The sequence below is a fragment of the Orbicella franksi genome, chromosome 2 (assembly GCF_964199315.1).
Source record: "Orbicella franksi chromosome 2, jaOrbFran1.1, whole genome shotgun sequence".
In the NCBI taxonomy this organism is placed as follows: domain Eukaryota; kingdom Metazoa; phylum Cnidaria; class Anthozoa; order Scleractinia; family Merulinidae; genus Orbicella; species Orbicella franksi.
The window spans coordinates 8,891,102-8,913,229 of record NC_138146.1 but is presented as its reverse complement, the minus strand read 5'-3'; the positions used below and the strand labels follow the sequence as shown (position 1 = coordinate 8,913,229).

General features: G+C 37.5%; 1 protein-coding gene across 3 annotated transcripts; it reads left to right on the top strand.

Annotated features, from left to right (window-relative positions):
- The first annotated feature begins 53 nt into the window (after positions 1-53).
- On the top strand, positions 54-21,186 carry LOC145477959 (uncharacterized). Of its 3 annotated transcripts, XM_081455838.1 has the most exons (18): positions 54-134; positions 245-547; positions 785-886; positions 1,180-1,355; positions 2,856-2,971; positions 4,000-4,136; positions 4,678-4,760; positions 5,223-5,345; positions 8,072-8,165; positions 11,559-11,650; positions 12,234-12,268; positions 12,844-12,990; positions 13,265-13,336; positions 15,706-15,825; positions 16,273-16,395; positions 16,827-16,956; positions 17,851-17,972; positions 18,812-21,183. In XM_081455838.1, exons 2-18 carry the CDS (start codon positions 445-447, stop codon positions 19,815-19,817), a joined length of 2,781 nt encoding a protein of 926 aa, XP_081311964.1. In that variant the 5' UTR covers positions 54-134; positions 245-444; the 3' UTR covers positions 19,818-21,183. The 3 variants fall into 3 exon arrangements, with proteins under 3 accessions (XP_081311964.1, XP_081311965.1, XP_081311966.1); XM_081455839.1 differs by lacking the exon at positions 54-134 and having other exon boundaries at positions 355-547; positions 17,854-17,972; positions 18,812-21,186; XM_081455840.1 differs by lacking the exons at positions 54-134; positions 245-547; positions 785-886 and adding an exon at positions 894-987 and having other exon boundaries at positions 18,812-21,182.
- Positions 21,187-22,128: the final 942 nt, after the last annotated feature.

Below are 22,128 nucleotides of genomic sequence, written 5' to 3'. Positions count from 1 at the left end.
GTGTCTTGTCCCTTATTTTCTGCTCTGCATAACAAAATTACAACCGAGTATCTGTTTGGTTATTCGTCCTTCTATTCCCCAAGCAGGGCGACGGGTGGACCGGATGGGTGGTGAGGAACTCACAATCTGGAAAGGTTAGGCTATTTTTTGTTAATTATTAGCCAACCGATGTTACTTATTTTGATTATTTTGTCTAAATCGAAAATTACTTGACTTAATGTTCATAAAAAATTCCAATTTCCAGAGGCGGCACTTCTCTTCGCGTGACCTCTGGCCAGAACCAATTTTCTGAGCATGCGCACAGTTTTTGTTTAGTTTTCTCAGCCAATCAGATTTGTAGGATTTGATGGAAAGTCCATGAATCATGGACTTCTGGTGTTGGACCTGGCTAGAAGTCGCAGTTATCGGTGCTGACCAAAAGAAACGCGGCCTCTGGAGAAGAGAATGGAACTTTGGGTGTTGGACCAGCCCAACTGGTCGCAATTCTTGGTGCTGGCCAAAAGGAGCGTGGCCTCTGGGGATGAGAATGGTGGTGCAAGCTTTCGAGGTATGTATAAAGGATGGAGAATTGCGTTAAATAGTAAAGAGAATTGTGGAGACATTCAGATATCAACTACAACATGAACTATAGTCAATGATCAGGTGCTATCAAGTGTGGATAAGGTCAACTCTTACGTTATTTTGTATTGACCCGTATTTTTGAAGAGCTTCAAACATCACCCAAAACTATTCCTATTTTAACTCCTTTTGTCATCTGAAAATAAAAAGTCATTCCGGGTCTCAGGATTCCAGGCCTTGGTTTCCGGCATTCCAGATTTCCAGGTTTCCATCCACGTAGTCTTACATGAAGTACATACCTACAAATCAAGCGAGGCGACAGAGATGGGTAAGAAATTGCTTATCTTTTCATGTCTTTTACATTAGTTTTTGTTCCTCGTAATAATTTTCTCGATGTTCTAGCTTCCAATGACAAAAAGGAAGCTCAGGGTAATTTCCTTATTGCTCTTGGAGTTGCCGTTACTGTATCATGTGTTGTTCAAGTGTGACCATGCATGCATGAATCATTTAATTGATTCAACTGGTGCGATGCACTTTTTAAATTTTATTTCAACCCATTTTATTGAGTGTCCTAGAAAATATTTAGTGCTTACTACATACGTTAATATTTCGTGCTTGCAGACGTAAACAAAAGAACATTTATTGATCGTTTTGCCCAGTCAGTAGCATACCATGGCAAGTCCCTGATCAGTTTGACTAAAGATGAACAAGGTGATGGAGAAGGTTCGGCAACAGACTTCCTTTGTCCTAATACTGCAGACCATTTGGCTGTGAATTACTTTAGAAATAGGCTTCAAGTAAGTTGGAAACATTTTAGCTTTTATGGCTTGCTCTTGATAGCAAGATGTCCCTGACCTCAATTATTGTTCATGTGCCAACCAGAGAACTATTGGTTGCTGAAACAAAGTTTTTTGTTTTGTTTTATGGGCTGGAAATTTGAACAACAAAAACAGTATTTGTAAACAGTCTCATAACTTCCCTATGTTCCATTAAATACAGAAATATAAACTTTTGAGGTCTGGGCTTGAAAATAATTTCCGATCCAGGGTGCATAATTTATGTGTGGCTTATGCCAAAGATCTTCAGTGTGGCCTTTAAAATTTTGTGGCATACCGGCGTGCTATTGGAGTTTTTGGCATTCAGCGGCGAGCACATTTATATTTGCTGGTGCTGGTGTATAAACGCTTAACTATGTAAGGCAACTTGGTGTGACAAGTATGGCTTATTAACTTCTCCTTATCCCCCACTTCATCCCATGTTGAATACTGTATCCTGGTTGATAACGGGTATCTTATATGATCTGAGTCCAACGTTTCCCAGTAAACATAATAAGAAGAAAATTGGGATTATTTGGGCAGAGTGGTGCGGGAATTTGATCGCTTGCCAGGTGCTTGGTATCCTGGGTGCCAGAGGTCTTTGTTTTTTATGGCAAAGCTACTAACAGTGAGCAGCGAGCCACAATAAAATTGTTGGTGTAGAATTTAAAAAGGCTGAAAAGCTTTGGCATATCTTTGGCTTGGAGTTCTTGGGGAATGCACCCTGGTTTGTGATGCCATCTTGCCTGGTGGAGGGAGGGGGCAAACACGGCAAAAATAACTGACAGTTAATGTTTGGGGAAAGTGGAGAATCCAATGTCTACCAACTCACAGAAAATGTGAGCCCTGAAATATTATTAATGAATTTAAAATGATACCAGGTGAAAATCTGAAGGAAATAACCTCTCTAGAAAAGTCAGAAAAGCCACAAAAATTATATTGTTTAAGGTTTTCATTTTTCCATGCTTTTGTCTGTAACAATAAGTCACAATTTGTGGGAAAATTTAGAGACATTTGTATGAAATATATATTAAGTGCAATTCCTCACCTTCAAGTTTGATCAGAAAAAAACTTTCTCTTTGGTTTCTTTTCCTTGTAACTCACTAAATCTTCAGAACATCACTCACTCTCAAATTATTGGCCATCAAACTTTAAACTTTCCCCATACATGTACTGTTAATTTTTGCTGTGTTTGCACCCAAGCAAGATGGCTGCAGAAACTGTGAAAAGGTTTTTTCCATAGAGGTTTATAAATGATGTACCAGTACAGAAACAAATTGAACTGTGTAGCAGGTACAAATTACTGTACTTGTTGAAAATATGCAAAATTACAAAGTGTGCAAATCATTTTTTTTTTCAAATATGAAAAAAAAAAAAACAAAACAAAACACATTCCATTTCATTTGGTTAGGGGTGATATTTTTGTTCATTTTGTTGAAAACAGTTGACAGTTGTGTTATTAATAAATTCCATATACTTTAGGCAAGTTGTCGTACAGAAGGAGCAAGTGAATTTTTTGGGGAAATGAGTGGAGTACATCCGATGCCTGAAAATGAAAGAGAGTTACATCCATCAAATAAGCAGCAAGAAATCAAACGGTATACTTATCATTATATCTCTTGCAGGCTTACTGTAAAAATAGTACCACTGATAACTATTATAGCAATTTTGCTTGTTATATACGGTACAAAGGTCCATCTAAATTAGTCAGGCCCATAGTTCAATACATTTTTTGCAAATGGTACACTTGTAAAACAAGCTGAGTCAAAGTACTGACCACAACTACTAACAAAAGGAAATGTTTCACATAAGCAGGAAGAGAGTGTGTTCAGCAGCTTTTCTAGACCTCAAAAGTACATTTAGTTATTTTGTTAGAAAACATAGTAACACCATCATCTGTTTAGTTTAGAATCTAGGATGCAAAAAACATTTTCATGTGAAAAGGGGTTCTGACTGCATTGGCAACATAACATTCCAGACATACATGTACTTGCATCTATAAAAGATAATGCATGCAGGGTTTGGTATCGAGAAGCTATATTTAAAAAAAATATCAATTATTATTCATATAATAACTGAATGAATGCACATGCTCTCATTGGTCAATCAGCTATGGTTTATTGTGCCAGTAAACTCATGGAAATTTCGTGTGTCTTCTGAATTATTATATAAAAGCAATAGACCACAAGTTTTTATGGTTTATAGGCTGTTGAAGAATTCTTCTCGTGTTCTTCCAGCATTCCGCTTGGTTTATCGGCCTATAAACCACAAACTTGTGGTCTATTGCTTAAATGACTAGTTCTGTGATCGGGCAAGATGAATCAAATCCTGCACTGTGATTGGCTTCCCGAGCAGGCAAGATGGAGCTATCTTACTCGCTCGGGACTACCTGCTGTGTCCCGCAAGAAAAATTCCTCCGATAGCCATATAATAAATCCTTTATTGACCAAGCTTGTTTGGTCAAGATGGCTGGATATTGGCCTTGTTCTTTTTTTGTGAGTTTGTGGACCTCAACTCTGTCTCGGTCTATAAACACGCAAAAAAAGAACTTGGCCAATATCCAGCCATCTCAACCGAACAAGCTTGGTCAATAACCCTTTTATTAATATATTTACACTCTATGCAGATCTAGTAACCTAGACGAAAATTTCCACCAAAGAGTGAGGAAGTTTATTGCATCCAAAGCAGACTTATTGTTTTCAGTGGAAGGCAAGAAGAAGCTGAGAAGAGGGATAGACTATGGCATGCATTCAAACCAAGAGGGTTAATGAATAAGAACTCTTTTTACTAAGGCTGATTATATCTAATTTCTCCCTTGCCACATCAATGCATAATCAACAGTCAAGTAAAATTAATTTGTAGGTCTAAGGTTTTGTAGTAGCCTTGGTTTACTTAGTACATTTCTTGTAACAAATAGAAAAAATTTCTGTCAGTGTCTCAATTGAGTTTTGGAAACACGAGTGGAAGTTTGAGAAAATGAGAAATGATGTGAGAAAAGGAGTTGCAAGCATGTGCTTCCACAGTTTTTCTTGTTCTCCTTAACTTTTGCAAGTGTTTCTATAACTTGAAACAAAGAGAAAATGTTCCTATTTCTTTTAGGAAATACCCTAAGAAAATGAAACTTAAGGAGAGACACTCTCTTTATATGTCATTGAATATTTCAACTGCTTTTGCTTCTTCTGTGTTGCTATCAAGTTATAGAAGTAAAGCTTTCAGCACACTCTTTGGTACAGGTTATTTCAATGGCATCTAAAAACCCATGTACATGTTTAACATTGTTTATTTATTTATTTATTTATTTTAGTGTTGGATCTCTATGCTGATACACCTCCTCTTGAGACGTTGATGGAAGTGCCTTTGGATGTTCGAAGGAACCAGTTGTTTAAGGTTACATATAATAATAATAATAATAATAATAATAATAATAATAATAATGATAATAATAATAATAATGATAATAATAATAATCACTTTATTTAAGTGTCGATGTATTTAACACTAATGTGCTAATTGGGGACACTGTAAATAAATAAACAAATATTTCAACTATAACATAAACTATTAAGAATCCCAACTGGATGGAGGCTGACCAGTTGGCTATTTACACAATGCAGTCAAGGAGTTGAACTCGGGGCTACCGAGAACAAATCCAGATAGCGGTAGGGTGGAGGACATGTAGGCAGTGATTAGAAACAACTTTTATTGGACAATACATTTTCTAAGCTTTGCATTGATACATAGTTTGTGGTGGTGGGCTTTAAATTAGCATGCTGACAGTTTTGTGTAGCTAAGGACACCTGCGAAAGTGTACTAACAGTAATCTTAAGTTATTTTGTCTTCTTTTTGCAGTGCATGAAGGAAGGAGACATTGTTGTCGGAAAAGTAGCTTTCAAGAGACCATTTTGTATCATTGTGACACTGAAAATGCTGGAATTTGGATGTAACAGAGACTTCACTGATCTTGATATACAGGTGCATATGTACATGTGTAAGGTTTATTGAGTTATTTTTTTTGTAAAAGAAATACCTCTTAGTCAATGGGTACATGTATGGGGTATGTTATGAGCGGGTCAATGGATGAGTGAGTGAGTGAGAGATGTATACATGTATGTCACACCAATCAGATTGAGGCTATTATAAACAGCCAATCAAATTGCTGCTTGTAAAGGTGAATCATGTTTGTGAAGATTTTATCCCAATTATAGAATGGACATCTTTGTTTTTCTATAAACAGAAACAGGTATTCTTGTATTGGCCTTATTCTGACATTTCCAATGCTGCATTTACTGTGCTTAAGCCCAGGACTTTGTAGATGGGTTTCAAAAAATTTTAAAGTTCAATAATCAGGCAAGGAATCATAGTCTTTGGTATGCACTAACATGTCATCAAGGCTTTGCTTTTCGCATTACTTGAAATTTTGAATGAAATGAGTCTTAGGCGCTAGACAACTTAATGATTTCTAGGACAGGAACGATCATTGTTTTTAGCGCAAAATACACCTTTGCGATGGTGACAGTTCCCAGTGATATCATTTCACTATGTACAGTTCACGAAAAAAGAATTAAGTTGAAACCATTTATGTTTGTGCAGAATTTTCAATATTAAGAAGTGCTGTTTACTGAGTAATACTGTCTTCTCGTTAAAACGTTTCTTGGAATCAATACTGAGATACTCCTTTGAAGTTGTTTTCTCTGTCAAAACCAAAGAAATTACTGACTTGTAGTTATGAATGAGAATGCTGCTGGAGTGTTGAAATTTGTCTTTGCCACAGGTAAATGCAATGTTAGCTTCAAATGGTAACTTGACACTTTTGTTTTTCACGCATGAGTAGTTTCATTTAAAACTGACAAATCAGTGACTCTTGTTCACACAGTCAGAATAAACAAACAAGAAGCCAATCTAGCGGCACGTCCAGACTTGGCAAAATGTTTGGAAGTCTCTTTTTTCAGTCTCTTCAGTGGCATTTTAATATCTTGCATTAAAGGCAATTCTTATAAATGGAAATTTTTAGCAGAGAGTTTCTTAAAGGTTTGTTCCATGAAAACTCTTCAAATATTCCTGAAGACTCCATGGCAGTAAGTTACTACGATTATCAGTTGAGTAAGGCGGGACGAAAGTTTGGTCACCAAGTTTTAACGTAAAATCGTGTTGTTGTCAAGAGCAACTGGCTCTGTATCCATTGACAACTTGTTGGCCTTTAACGTCATTGGCAGCAAAGCGCGCGAAATTGTAGGCAACGCAACAGGCGACCAACAGCTGTTGATATTGTTACCAATGGAAACGAGGTGAGTTGCCCATGACAACATATGATATTAAGGCTAAAACTTCGTAACCAAACTTCCCTCTTGCCTTACTCAACTGATAATCATAGTAAACCGCAAATTAATTAGATTAGACTTTGAGGCGACACAGTGGTTCTTTTATTTTGAAACAGATACCTTGCGTAGTTCAAAGTGGTAAACTTACATCTTTCTGTAACTGACTTTTTGTCATCAAAAAGGCTCACAGGCGTTGAGAAGGGTAATGGGACGAGGAAACTTCCCAAAGTCTACAGATTTCATGGCATCTTGTAAAATTTATACAGTTTTTCTTGTGTCTGGTTGTTTCAAGTCTTAAATTAGGTAATGCTACTTAACTTCAATAATGTCTTCTTGTTTAAATGGGTTTTGAAATCGATATCAATTTGAAGTGGTTGCGTGGAATATCAAAACCAAAATACTACGATCATTGCTCTCAACAGAATAAGACCATACTATTGCGTGATGATGTTATAATTTAATTGGTTCTTGTAATAAAATGACTCAGAAAAATTATCCAGAATCAACACCAATCTGCCATTTACTGTTAGCTACTTTTACAGACTGCATGATGTTTAGCTCTCTTGCTGGTAACAGCTCCATGTAGTTCTAATAAACAAAGCCACTTTTGACTGTGAAAATCAAACCTTAAAATAATAAAAAACAATAAAAGTAGGCTTGATATCACATATCCTATCGTGAAATAAATTTTAAATTTGTTTTTTTTTTTTTCACTGTACATCATAACCAGACAAACTTGTTAAATTAACCTTATCATAACTGTTAAGAAGAGTCCACTGAGTGGTGCTACATCCAGGAGCTTTTAATTCACAAAAAAATAACTCTCGCACGCCTTGTGTGCTGATGTTTAATAAAAGCATTTATAAACATGCAATCTCATTTCTATGTCAAGAGTAGCAAAATGTAGAAGACATAATATATGAAGCACAAGAGATCGTATTTTATCACATTTCCAAATACTGGGAAGAGAGTGGAATAATTTCACAAATTTCAATTTGTTTTGAAATGTGACGTAACATTATCTTCCAATAGTGTTTAATACGTGAGTGTCATATATCTCAAAATATAAAACTGAAAAGAAGAAATAGATGAATTGATGTAATTAGAGATTAGCTATCCCAAAAACCACCATCATGGAGTCGACTCGACCTCTTTTTGTACTAATTTAAACTTGATGAAAAAAGTTTTAGAAATTCTGAATTGATACCTTCAGATTCAATTATTAAAGTGGGGTACCTCGTAACTTGGCCATGATGTAATATTCATGTAAAACACCAACTGAAGGCTAATAAAGTGGAAAGTGGCATTGAAATTGTCCTTTATGTTATTCTTATTTGTGGACTTTTTATACCAACTGTTTTTACTCTTTGTCTTCTACAGGCCCTATGTAAGTTATCTGAATTAGATAGCTCAGAAATATCCAAGGAATACAAAGATCCAACTGATGCTTATGTGGTTGGTGATGTTGTAAGAGGTAATTAAATTGTATCCTTATTGCTCAAGTAAGATTCAGCTCACTCATTTGAGTACTCACATGTTTGAACAATCACTTATTCACTCAGGATTAAATAAGTCTCTCATTCAGCTGTCTTTTGACGAGTGTCTGTTAAATAACACATGACTAGTATGTGCTACATTTGATAACTTATACAAATTGATGTTGTACATTCCATGGTCCTTAGTTTAGTGCAATTCTTAAAGCTCACAAAAATCAGTTCTTGTCACTGGCACCTTGTTTAGTCCTGCATGGCAGCATACACCTTGCTCTCAGATTGTCACCCTGCTTTGAACCTGTGGGTTTCTACATTCACTGCCAATTATTCTGTTTTCTGTTTCTCGTTTGTCCTTCCCTTCTCCTTGATAACTCTTAGTTCTCCAGGGTTTTTGGTGGACCACTGGGCTAATCAGCTGATTCCATAAATTTTCAGAGCAGCTACTGCTATGTAAGGACAGTGCCTACTAAATATAAAGGTTTTTGTGCCAGGTTAGGACCACACGGAAAAAGTAGATCATTGCAAGGGCTAATGGAATCCACAAAGAAAAATTAGGGTAGCCACACATTTTTTCGAGATAATTGAAGGTTTTCGTACAAAAAGGGCGTATATAGCATTTTGGGCCGATTTTTATTTTTTGTAGGATCGAGCTAATTTTTGCAGACTGACTTGTTTTGACATGAAAAGCATCGTTGCGTAATTGTTTTTGTTGATTTGTGCTTCGTTTTTGAGAAATAATGTATGCAAAAAACTCAGTTTTCCAAGGGTACATATGTATCTTTTGGAGATCTCTTGTTGAGCGAAAAACTAAAGAAATCTTTGTTTTGCTAAACGATGAAGTCACTGAAGAGTGGTATTTGCCGCTAGTTTTATTATTCATATAATTACGCAATTCTCTAACTGTTGCTTTGTTAGCGCAAGCGAATAAGGCGCTGAAGGGACCGGATTCAAGTTTGCTTTGTTGTGACACCGGTTTGATACAAGGTTGGTCGATTTTTTTCCCGGTCTTTTTCTTTACTTCTTTCAAAAATCAAAACATCTGTTTAAAAAAGCCGTGCTGTTGAAGCTGCTAAAAGTAACTGTTTAAGTTTGTGCCCTGTCAAAATCCACCTTGGAAGGATTTGCTCCAAAAGATGGCGCTCGGAGAACTGAGTTTTTTTGCATACGTTGTTTCTCAAAAACGAAATGCAAATCAACAAAAACAATTGCGCAACGGTGCTTTTCATCTCAAAACAAGTCAGTCTGCCAAAATTAGCTTGATCCCGCAAAAAATAAAAATCGGCCCAAAATGCTATATACGCCCTTTTTGTATGAAAGCCTTCAATTAGCCTTAAATCTCAACAAAAACGCTGACATCAGCATTTTTCTGAAAAAAGAAGGAAAGGATATCTCTTCTCAGATTTCCTTAGAATTCGCCTTTATATACAGAAAAGCAAACACATTACTTTTATAAAGATCTTAAAACTACATGGTAAATGAGCCTTCCTCTGGTTCAGTTAAAATACAGTCTAAATACCTTTTGCTCTCAACCAGAAACTAATCACATGTTGAATAGGCTTGCCACTTCCATTTCATAACAATAAATGTAGGGGTAAACACGCGTTTTTTAAAGTTTTTGATCATTTTTGAAAACTTTTACGGTATCCGTTACATTTTTTCCTGTCAACTCCCCAGTAAGTAAAACATTTGCTTATCTCGCACTTGTTTTGCACGCGTACTACGCCATCTGCAGGTACATGTTTACAGTTGGATTTAGTATAATTTTCGACAGATGACAGCTAGTTTTTCAGCTGGAAGATGTTAACAGTTAGTGGTTAGCAAGATGCTTCTAGTCTAGTGTTTCCGGTTTAAGTACAGGTTCATTAAACTTGATTTGGTTACTGCAGGGAAATATTTCTTTCATTTTAGTCATGTCCTTGCAGGGCTCAAAGTTTATTTTTGGCTTTGGGAGCACTTGTGTGACCAGGTGTAAATTTTTAGGCGCACTGCCGAAATTTAGGCGCAGAGTTAAAAATTTTAGGCATACAGCTTCAAATACTTGGAGCACCTCCTTGAAAAGAATACTTAACGCTCCAAAAAGATTGACTCAGGCTTCGTGTTGCAATATGGGCCTATTCTAGCAGTATTGGACACAACGAAAACAAATAAAAGAATCAGGATATTTCACACAAGGGTTATGCTTAGATATTAACTACTGACGTTGCTCCGTTGAGTATCCTCACTATCCAATTGCTTGTTGTTTGCCTCCCTTTGAAATTCTGTTCACGAAGATTCTTGATTTATTCAACATCTGGGTATTTGTGAGAACTAGCACGAACTTTGCTCATTTGGCTAGCTTTCAAGCCATAGAACTCGTGGACCGGCCTGTTCCCAAAATGCTGGACATTTTTGTATGTTAGACAAGCGAAAACAAAGCTTTCTCTACAAAACGCAGCATTCTGTAACTGTTCTTCGTGAAGAACGAGCACATGATTTAATTTTCATCCCCAGTTTCCACGCTTTCTGCTAGATCATCGATTGCGCAAGAAGCATGTGCTTCATTCCTTCATTTTCATGTGTCAGTGGAGTTGTTTACAACACAGAACGTGGGGAAGAAATGAACGATTGAGTTCAGAGAATCCACTGGGAAATTAGGCTGAAAGATGACGAATAGAGCACACACTGATGAAAGGAAAATGGTCACATGCAGCTTTATTGTTTGGTTCCTGGTTGTGTTATATCTATGTTTATATGATATTTATCAATCTGAGTACATTAGTATGGTCAGGTGAGTAAGCACTAGAGAAGTCGCACTGTACTTTGGCTTTGAAGGCGCGGTGGTGCGACCATACATGATTTTTTAGGCGCACAACCAAAAATCTAGTCGCATATACGACCAGTTGGTCGTTAACTTTGAGCCCTGTCTTGGTAGCATAGTTGATTGCGTCAACGTCAACCCAGCACATGCATGGCACTTAAACCATGCCTTGCGTGATGCACAGAACATGTGCGCACTAACAAAAGTAGGCACCATCCTTAATAATCACAGCATTTGAAATATTTCATTTTTTGAAAAAAATTCATAAATTATGTAAATACATGTTGGTTCAAGGGACTTTTGTCATTGGAAATACTAATTATTGTTAGCTGCTAGTTATACCAAAACTAGTAGCAATGAAATAGGAGTGTAAGGTAGGAGTTAATTGATTATTACACATTTATTTGCTTGTGGAAATAATGTAATTTTGTATAGTAAGTATGTAAGTGTCCATTGGATGTATGTAATTTATCAATTTAAAAAATATTGTTAGCTGTAGTTTAATTCCTCCAAATAATTTCTTGCTTCTTTGGCAACAGACAAACTCTGGAATTAATATGACTCTCTTTATGTTCAGGAGTCATCATAGCTGTGAATTTACAAGAGAACAGAGTTTCCATTTCATTAAAACAATCAAGATTGCCCGACGAACATAAACACTTGCGCCTGGTAAATATATATTGATTTTGTTTCTTTATTGTAATAAGATTTATAGTACTAAGACATTTATTTATTAACAGTATTCTGATTATCTTTCACTTTTTGATGATACCGAGATTTGTTGTTTTATAGTTTCATATGCATGGCATCATTGTACATTTTGTAGCTCTATTCTTAAGAGTAACTGATAAAGTAAACACAGTATTGTCAATATGCATCTTAACAAACTATTGCACTGCACTAAGGTTCACAGCGTGTTTAAGGGTATTTCAAAGTTACATGTCACTATACTCTTGCTGTTACATTAGTACCACCAGCCTTCTTGGGGTACTGCTTTATGAAACCTTTTTAGTTGTGAATGTAAATGAGCTTTGGATTATACATGTTAGGGAGTGTTTTACAGACCTTCATAATAATTGATAACATTGTTTTTCATGATGCATGTTGTTATCAAAAAGACTATGGGTCTTCTTAACTGCCTTAATTCATTGAAATAATCATACCCGTAATGTAATCAGGTCTGTAAACACAATAGGTGATCATTGTTGGTGTTTGCAGATTTTGAAATTGTTTATCATCTCACTGCATTTAGGGTGTCATCGAAGATCCAGATACAGTTTTCAAGCGGTATGTATGTTTCTCTAGAATAAAAACAATGTGCAGTTGAACCCGGTAATTTGAACTTACTTATTTCTTATTCCCTTTTATATCAAACTCAAGACCATTCCCCTTGGATTTGCCCTTCAGTCAATTTATTAATATCAGCTATTTCAATCTCCTGCTATTTTAAACTATTTTTCATTTCCCCTAGGAGTTTAAAATAGTGGGGTTTAACTGTTTGAAAAGATGTGCCATTTACATACACTGATTTTAGTTCTCAATTTAATCTGTAGTTTGTGGTGATGGGGGAGTGGTGGGCAGGCAGGGTCAGAAGTCCTATTCCCATACCCCTCCCTGCCAACTTCTTGGCTTAAGATAGAATAATAAATTAATTAAAACAACAATGACCTATGAAAAAATTCTTTTTTTGTGAGTGCTACATGTAAGTGTGGATCAAGTTTTTTCCTCTGTCTTGGACATTGGCATATAATTGATTGTTTTCCACAGTCAAAATAGTTTGTTCCATCTTATCCAATAATTGCTTAGAAATTATTCCTCGTGACTAATGATTTATAAATGAAGGCTGCTTTTTGATTTGCCAGGTTACAGAGTAATCCAGAGGGACTTAGTTTTGAAGAACATCTAACCAAGCATAAAGGTTTTAACAACCCAAGGAGTATTGATACCCTTACAGACCTGCTTGGTGTGGACACTTCTACTCCATGTTCATTGTTGAGAAGCTTCCAAAGGTATCATTGTGTCACTGAGTGTCGTTTTGGTTATTTCTTTGTGTAAGGCAGTGATTGTTACTAGATGCTTGCTGAAGTTGTAATACATTTTTTTTTCATTTTTGTGACATTTTTAAGTTGACTTTAAAGTCCTAACTAATATCATACATTTGACTTTTCACCAACCTTCTCCACCAGTATCAGCTTCTGTTACCTCAAGGTACAGTTAACCACTGTGTCTTGCTGTTTTATGGCTTGATTGCAAGTTATTGTACACTGATGTTTCTGTGTTCAGGTATGAATGTCCTGAAAGTGAATATGCAGAGCCATTAAGGAGACAACAGTCTGCCAAATGGTCAATGGAGACGTAAGAAAGAGCTTCAATAAATATTAAACCAGGTTTTTGATGCCGCCATCTTGGATTGTAATTAGATGCTTGATTGGTAGAGGGTTGGTGCAGAGGCAGGGTGGGGGTGGGACACTTATTTTTCCTTCCCTCCCCCTCCCCCCTTGGCAAATTTTTCCTTGCCCCAATCCTCCACAGTTACCAAATCCAACATGGTGGCCTAATACGAAAATGTGCACTCGTGTGCCCAAAATACACCTGTACTGCATGTTAGTTATGCTGCCATCAAATAGTGTGAAATGGAAGATTATTGAAACTAAGTTTAAAAGCTTTGTAAGTCACTTATTTTCTTGTGGAAGGTCAACAAAAAGTTTGACATTAAACAGAGTATTTCAAATATAACTAACATGTTACCTTCTCTCAGGCAGGAATGTGAAGGAATATTTGACCCCTAACATGGTCTAAAAACTTTTAATCTTTTAGATCATTCTCAGGGTCAAATACGACAAATACTTTACATCTGATATGTACATTCAAAGTCAAATATATCATGTCCAGGGTCAAATATGTCATGTCAAGGGTCAAATATGTCATCTTCGTGGTCACATATATCATGTCCAGCGTCAAATATGTCATGTCCAGGGTCAAATATATCATGTTCAGGGTCAAATATATCATGTCCAGGGTCAAATATTTAAAAAGACATTCAATATGTCTGTTCAAAGTCAAATATATCATGTTCAGGTTCGAAATGCTTTCCTTGTATTTCCCTCTCAGAAATTTGGCCTCTCAGAAATTTCCCTCTCAGAAATTCTCAGAAATTTGCCCCTCAGGACAGATAATGTCTTTAAGGTTACAGTATACCTTCAGATCGGCAATTTTCTTCAAATTTGGATTTTTGGTTCAAACTAATGGTCGAAGAGTAATCTCTAATTTCTGAAAACAAAATTGAAAAAAACCTAATATTGGCGGAGAAATGGATGTTTTACGTTATGGCCGGAAGTAAAAGTTCCCTCTTGATTGACAGCCCTATAACGTGTATGCAATCAACCGAGACTACTTTCGCGGGAATATTACCGATATTGATACCACGAATTGGCTGGCTACTCAGTTAATCAGCATTGTTAATCCAAGCATTTTTCGTGTTAGATGTAATTTTATTAAGTTATAAGTAAACATGGACCACGGAAAACTCCGTTTACCAGTTCGAAAGAGCGAAGAATGAATAAAAATACATCAATGAGTGAAGAAGCGAAAGTTGGCCTCGCGGATGAAGCTACGGACGTATCAAGCGGGCAAAAAGATCGAGTCAAGAGAAGAGAAAGGTTGTGTAAAATTTGGGAACTCGACAGCGATAACAGCGATGTTTACAGTGACTCTTTTGTTGAGTTCGATACCGATGAATCGTCCAACTCATTGAGATCCATTGTAATATTATCCATGTACATTTGTTCTGCCGCGCTTTCTTTTGTTTGTTCTCGTCGCCCAGCTACTCTAACGTTCGTATCCTTTTTCGTCTTCCCCATTTTGCCAAACCAGCTTCAAGAAAAACCCAGCTGCAGAAAAATTATCTCTCCGCCTTGAGCGCATTGCGAAACGCAAGGTTTTTTTTGCAGATTCACGCGTAAATTTCACCGCGAGTTAATGGTAGTAAATTTTCCAAGCGCTGATTGGCTCAGTGATCTGGGAACCCAGTTGAAGGCGTTTGTGGGCGGAGTTTGTTTGCGAAGTAAGATATTTTTCTTAGCGCTGTTTTCTCGGATAAATTTTTTCACTTGAAGCAGACACTTTAAAGAGTTACAACTCAAACGGAATTTGTATGTTTGCCCTCAAATTTGGACAGTAGCTAGATTAACATATAAAAAACAAAAACGTGTCTGCGAATTGTTTATTTCGAAATATTTTTTCTCCGAGAGCGATTTTTGTACGATCACTTCACATTTTTTAAATCCTATTTCGAAAATGTTCTGTAACTTTTTACTACAATTGAATATGGAAAAACGCAGACACGCTTTTTTAGCGCTTTTTGTCCTGAAACCGAGGAAAAAAATAAATTGGCGAAAAACAAAATTCGCTTTGACTTATAGCTTCCAAAAGGTGATTAGGACGCTTGCATTTGGTGACCGTGAAAAAATTGGCAATTCATTTTATTTCAAAATTTTTGGTATGGTTTGATAGCCAGCTCTATAAACTTTAATTTGATATAGGGGCTTAGGCATCTACAGCTTAAACCGGACGCGCTACATCGCTTGGACGCGAGACACCCCTGAAGGTATACGGTAACCTTAAGGAAATATTAGTGCGTGTTTCTCTAGGTGGATATTCCTCAGTATGTCAGTTATTTTCCGTAAGTTCTCGTTTGTTTAAAGGCTTTTACTATCTTCTTTCAGCACTGCTAAAGGAGTGGAACATTTTAAAGCAGGAAATAATGATACAGCAATGAAGTACTTTAAGCATGCGCTGCAGATTGATGGTGAAAATGTCGAGGCACTTGTAGCACAAGGAGCTCTGTGAGTCTCTCTAGTAGTGCGGTTTTCAATTAACTGGCCAAAGTGGCCAAGTTGAGTCAATGCTCAGTTGTGTTCACTTATTTTTAAAAGCCTTCCACAGAGGTTCTATTTTGTAGTAAGTTCCCCTCTTTGGCAGTTAAGAGCCCCACTCTACAAGACAGTTAGAGTAAACCAAGACAATTACTGGACATGAAATCAACTGTTTTTAGGAACTTCAAGCTGTAATAAGCATTTTACACTTTATTTTAAGTATGGTAACCAATTGATGATTTGGATAATTCACCCTCCCCCCCCCCCCTTCACATCGTCCCACCCGTCAACACCCCTCTCTTCACAGTTCAGTGTTAGTAATAAGTACTTTTAGGTTGATTACTGTTACGGAGGTCCACTAAAGATCCTTCATATAACATTTACTTTTTTCATTAACTTCAAAATTCCACCTTCTAGCTGCGCTAATCAAGGCCAGCTCTCTGCTGCCATCAAAGATTTTCGGCGTGCACTGACAATTTGTCCAAGCCACAGGAACGCCAAGAAGTATCTCACAGCAACGCTAGTGGAGCAAGGAATACAGTCAGTAGATTGAAAATACTTTTACTTACTTTTTCTCAGAAGTAAAACATTGGTTTAAACTGTGTGATAACTGTTGATACTACGAGTTTAGGTCCTCTTTGCGCCATTTCGGAGCTGAATGACATGCCAAGACTTTTATAAGAACAATAGACGTGGATACAGAAAATCATCAAATTAAGATAAGCTTTATAAGGTTTATTCTTAACTCAACAGGTTCAGGTTGTATAAAACGTTGGCAGTGCCACAGAAATCACCTTGCAACTACAGAGATTTAATCGTCCTGTTCTGTCAACCATGTTCCTTTCTAGGAAAAGATGTTTTTATGAATTACAACATGAACTCCATTTAAACATGTTAAATATGTCGTATCGGTGAAGGGTCTGCATTAAACCCGTAGCAGATTAATTCTTTTCTGTGTGTATAATTTTCAGACAAGAAAAAGAAGGCCTTTTGACTGAAGCTGTGCAGAGTTTGAAAGAAGCATTGGGACTTGATCACAATCAACAAACTGCTAAAGAGAATCTGGAAAAACTTCAGCAACAACTAGAACATAACGAACAGGTGAGTGACTTGTTGCCAATAGTACTTAAAAGTAACGTAACTGAAGTCTACAATTCCTTTGGATCATGATGACAGATACCTTTTTTTTTGACAACTGTAGAAGGAGTGTTTTGAAGATATGTCCTTTGGGGAGTAGGCCAAGCATTACAGTTACATTTCCTTGCTAATGCGGTTCTGTTTTGCTTTTTCTTTTCATGCCTGGCTCTCTTGTCCCACCAATCAACTGTTGGATGATGATGTCGTTCATGTTCTGTGTTGTCATTTGGACTATGGAATCTCTTCGCTGGATTTTGCAATCACTTTGATGTTTGGTTTGAATAACTTGGTTATTGATTTGAAATAAAACTACATATGAAACTATTCTTGGCATTGTTGTTGTTATTATTGTTATTATTATTATTATTATTATTTATTTACGTGATCGTTTATTTATTTATTGTGTGGTTATATATTTTTTTGTGTTGCATGCTTTACTGTAATTACTTTCTCCACCCTCTCCTCCAAATCTGGAATGGACTATTTTACCACATTTTGAACTAAATGGGCGATTTAATCATTTATGATGACCATTTCCTTGGTATTTTCTTTATAATGCTTTGTTTTCTGTTGTCCCTTTTTCCATTATCTGTTCATCCGTCTTTCTGTTTCATTCTTTGTCCAATTTGTTGTTCATAAATCCTGCTTATTCCTGTTTATCTTGATTCCTCTGATGACAATTTTGAAATGCTTCTCTTGAAACGTTATTTTGTTTTCCCCAATTATTTTGACGTTAATCAAATCAATGGTTTATACACGTAACCTCCCTTTGAAATTTTCCCGCCTTGACATTTACCTCCTTATTAAAACTACCATCCCACCCATCCCTTGTTCCAATCCTCTGTTCCGTGGTGTCAGAAGAAAGCCCAGGCTGCCGCTGCAATGATTGACAAGGGGCTCAAGAGCAGATTCAGTCACGTGAGGGAACTGATACTGGAGGAACAAAGCCAAGCAAAGAAGAAACAGAAAAAGAAAAACAGGTATGACTTGTACAGTTTGATACATGAAATTAACCAATCACTGTGTAACGCGTTGTAAGCGCGGGGAAAGTCACGTGAACCAATTGTTTATCATTTTGACTAGTTTAGCTTGGAATGGTACATATAGCCAATGAAAGTTATAGGAATCAATTTCCCCCCTACATGGTCAAATTTCGCCTCTTCCTAGTTAACCTCAAGCTCGCGCTAGCCTCTACTGCCCTACTCCTGCCTCTTAATTACGGGTGAACAAGTATGAATTTTTCTTGGCAGAGAAAGAAGTCAGCTCTTTCTGTTTTGCTGGGTTTAATGCAGGAGCTGCGTTTGGGTTTTATCTGAGTTGTGCGCGTACATAACGTGCAAAACATTTCGGACGATTTTAATTTCGGACCAAAAAAAGTGTGCGAAAATAAAACTGTTCGAAATTTGTGTTATTTTCTCGTCGGCGAATTCATAAAACCTCGAGGCTGCACTAGTAAAATTATCGTTTTCACCAATGTCGTTTCAGTCTAATTCGTGTTTTGAAGGCGTAAATTTACTGTAGCTGGTAATCTATTTGTTTCAGCAAAGTTTCCGAAATTGTTGTCCGAAATGAGATAAAAATTGTCTGAAATAGAACTTCCGAAATTTTACATGATACAGGTAATGTAGTTCGTTTGGTGCAGCCCATGAAAAACTCGTTTAAAACCATCTAGGCTGAGCATAAAATCGGAAATGGGTTGTGAGAGGGAGACTCGGGTTTACCCAAGTTTTACCGACTTAGAATGGCCACCCCTACAAGGCAACGTCTCTTTAGTTGGCGTAGTGACCTCGGTTTGATTAAGTTTCTCTATTTTTTTCAGGAAGAAGAAGAAGGTCAAACATCTCAAGAAAAAGAAAAAGAAATCCACGGCGAAAGTTCGCCGCCGCTCAAAACGCTCGTCTAGCTCATCACGCAGTTCCAGCGAATCTTCCAGCGAAAGCGAATCCTCCATACAATCCAGTGACAGTGAAGAATGGGTGGAAAGTACTGGAACAGCTCAGAACGAGTTGAAGAAAGGTAGACAACAGGGAAATAATTCTAAACAAGATCATAGACATCAGAGTGGCCGAGAAAGTCGTATTCATACAGATGCTTCACACAAAGAGACAAACCGTCGGAGTCGCAAAAGGACGGAGTGCTCACCGGAAAAGGACGGGAAAAAAGTGGACAATTGGAGCCTGAAACGTGGCAGAGTGAAGAGAGAAAAGAGAAGACTGTCTTTTAGTCGTTCGTCCTCATCACGGAGTCCTAGTGTCGGCAGAGAGAGGGAGAAAGAACGAGAAAGACTAAGACGTAAAGAAAGTAGAGAACGAGTTAGCCATGATATAAATCGAAGCCCTGTGGAAAGGAAGAATTGTGAATGGGCGTCATATAAACGAGATAGCGAGGATGTATCCAAAAGGATGCATTCCCCACAGAAGGGTAATGTTGCTTTGCCTTCCTTTCAAGAAAAATCACTAGAAAGCGTGCTAAAGAGAATCAGAGAAGACAGTGGTAAAGATGCCAATGATTACCGCGCAAGGAAAAAAGACGCTAGTCTTAGCAGTAAAATTGATACTGTCAGCGATCACAGAAGCTCGGAGAAGTTACGTAGCCGGGAAACTGAGCGGTCAAGTTCAAGGCATTTCAAGGAATATGCTCTTTCCAAAGATCAAAGCTCTACAGACGTTCTTGTAAGCAAATCTGAAGCTGGATATAGAACAGCAGGTCGTGTAAGGGAGACATCAAAATCCCTCGGGCTACGGGACCAAACAAGCGGGTCTTCCAGGAACAGAAAACCTTCCCTGGTGTCGTACGAGGCTAGTTCCGATGAAGAAAAAAGCTGATAGCTTGGAAAACGTGTGATACTGCCTTGCAGTCTGATCAATCTGCAATCAGTCTCTCTCGGCGTGAAACTCGTGAAAAATCGCTTTCAAGGCCATCTGTTTTAATACATACTGTGGGACCTCCGAGCGGTGACTGATGTAGCAGTTTGGAACGCAGCTCTTATTATGAACCAGTCTGAATGCATGAATTAGAATAATTTATGACATTTTCTGTATAGATTAATTATTAAATTGGCTTGGCAAATGCTCCGCAGGAAAAAATAAAGTCGTTAATCCTTAGCGCTCATAAAAACATTAAAACATAACATACACAATGTAGTTAGTGCAGGAACAAAGGCTGTGTTAGGCTCACAAGGTATCGTGGTAAAATGTACAGCTGTCATTTTTTTCCTATAAGGAGGCTCGAGTTCGCCTTCTGAATCCGCTTGGCGCTTTCCACGGTTCGGCATTTGACTGGTTCGAACCGACTTATATTCTTGCTGGTCAGCAGCCATTTTCACCACATAGCAACCGTAAGCGTACGATCTAGAAGTTACTTGCAAAGAAACTTCAGACACTTGGAGTTTTCCTTTTATTTTAGCAAGTTTGAACTTCTCGCCGGAAAATGTAACCTATGATCCCCCAGCCCTTTAATCAGTACCGGCTTCGTCCTCTTTTGGAATCGACATTGAAAAGTTACCAAGTATTGTTCTGCTGTTTTTAGCAACACTAGTTCGCATTATTCTGCTGTTGCATAAAACAATAATGGTGGTACAGTTCAATCCCTACTAAATGGCCACCTTCGGGGAAATGGATAGTGGCCGCTTAATAGAGGTTAAATTAATAGATGAGTCCTCATCGAGACTTGGATTACTGGCCCGCGCCTAATGGGGGTTACCGTTTAATAGGAATTCGACTGTAAATACTTAATCACAGGAGTATCTCTACAACTATGCGATTGATGGTACCTCTGGTATTTGCAATCTTCCAAGAAATGTAGATCGGAAGTCGTAGTAAGTGTACAGTGTTTTTTTTTTTTTTCGTCATTTCTCTCGGTACAACACCTCTGATTAATACTAAATGCTTAGAAATTGATCATGTTAACGCCTCGCTGAAATGGAAGCTGTGATAGCTGGATCGGGGCTGTGTACATTCGTTGTCCTTAACCTCGAGAAGAAATCAGTAAAGAACGGATTAGACAGGCTACGCGAAATCTTAAATCTCACGTTGGCTGTACACTGTAAACAAAACCCAAAGTGATGCTATCAGTAGACCATTCACTGCTTGCTGAATAAGTGTAGTGAACCAATTGGAATCCTACATGAAAAACGCGGGATTTTTTCCCGCGTATTAAACCTTTATTTTACTTCAGGTTTCGTACTGGTGCCTAGAAGAAAAGAATATTTTTCCAGTTGGATAGAGCAAGCTGAATCAATACTTTGAACCAATTAGAGAGAGCAGCCAACAAAACAAACAAACAAACAAATAAAGCATAATTTTTCTCTCGTTTTATAACAGTCATATCTATGCTAACTCTCCCGGATTATCTAGGAGTCTTCCGGATGCAGACTGAATCTCCTGGTCTCCCTCGTGGGTCCTTCAATCTCCCAGACAATCCGGAGGAAAGCGCATAAAATACACTTTGCAGACATTTTGGCCGATTTTCGGCGTTTTGGGAGGGGTGGAGGGTGTGGTGTGGTATTCTTGATTATTTGACGCATTTTTGTGGGTGAGCTCTACTTTGAACAACAGTTTTGATGGTTGAGAGGTAAAAGTGGTATTCTCTCTGATTTCGATCTTTTAGGTTGGCACCTCTGGTCACAAGATCAAATCTGATCCAAAATACTTCCACACGAAGAAGACTAACACGATTGTTGAACGCGGTTGTTCCCTACCCCTTATATAAGCTAAGCCCTGATTAACTGAGGCGGCATCGTTCATTTATCATCAGTTTCTGTCTTTGTATAATACTCACTTGATTTTGCTTTGACCATTCAAGGAGAAGTCAGATGATAAGAAAGAATATGATAGCTCTCCATATTTATTAGATCCTGGCAGTCCTTACAACCCATTTCAAAGTCAGTTTATCAGTTAACCTTCTTCTGGGCACCTGCAATACTTCTCATGTTCTTTTTTACGCTAAATCCTCCATCCTGGAGTTAGTAATTGTTAACGGTGTAAAAGCACTCGTTGATGGTCAGGATAATGGTGTTGGGTTTTAACAGGAGCCCAGGTTTTAAATAAGACGTGAAAATTGGTGAAAATTTTAACGCTCGGATGAGAAATGTACCTTCTTAAATCCAGCTTCCTCTAGGTTGGGTGTCCTGTGGAA

Excerpts from the sequence above, each read along its gene's own strand:
- LOC145477959 (XM_081455838.1), top strand. The coding sequence starts at position 445 with ATGGAACTTTGGGTGTTGGACCAGCCCAACTGGTCGCAATTCTTGGTG. Across the intron at positions 4,137-4,677 it reads CATGCATTCAAACCAAGAGG|TGTTGGATCTCTATGCTGAT; the intron begins GTTAATGAATAA and ends TATTTATTTTAG. Across the intron at positions 15,826-16,272 it reads CTTGTAGCACAAGGAGCTCT|CTGCGCTAATCAAGGCCAGC; the intron begins GTGAGTCTCTCT and ends TCCACCTTCTAG.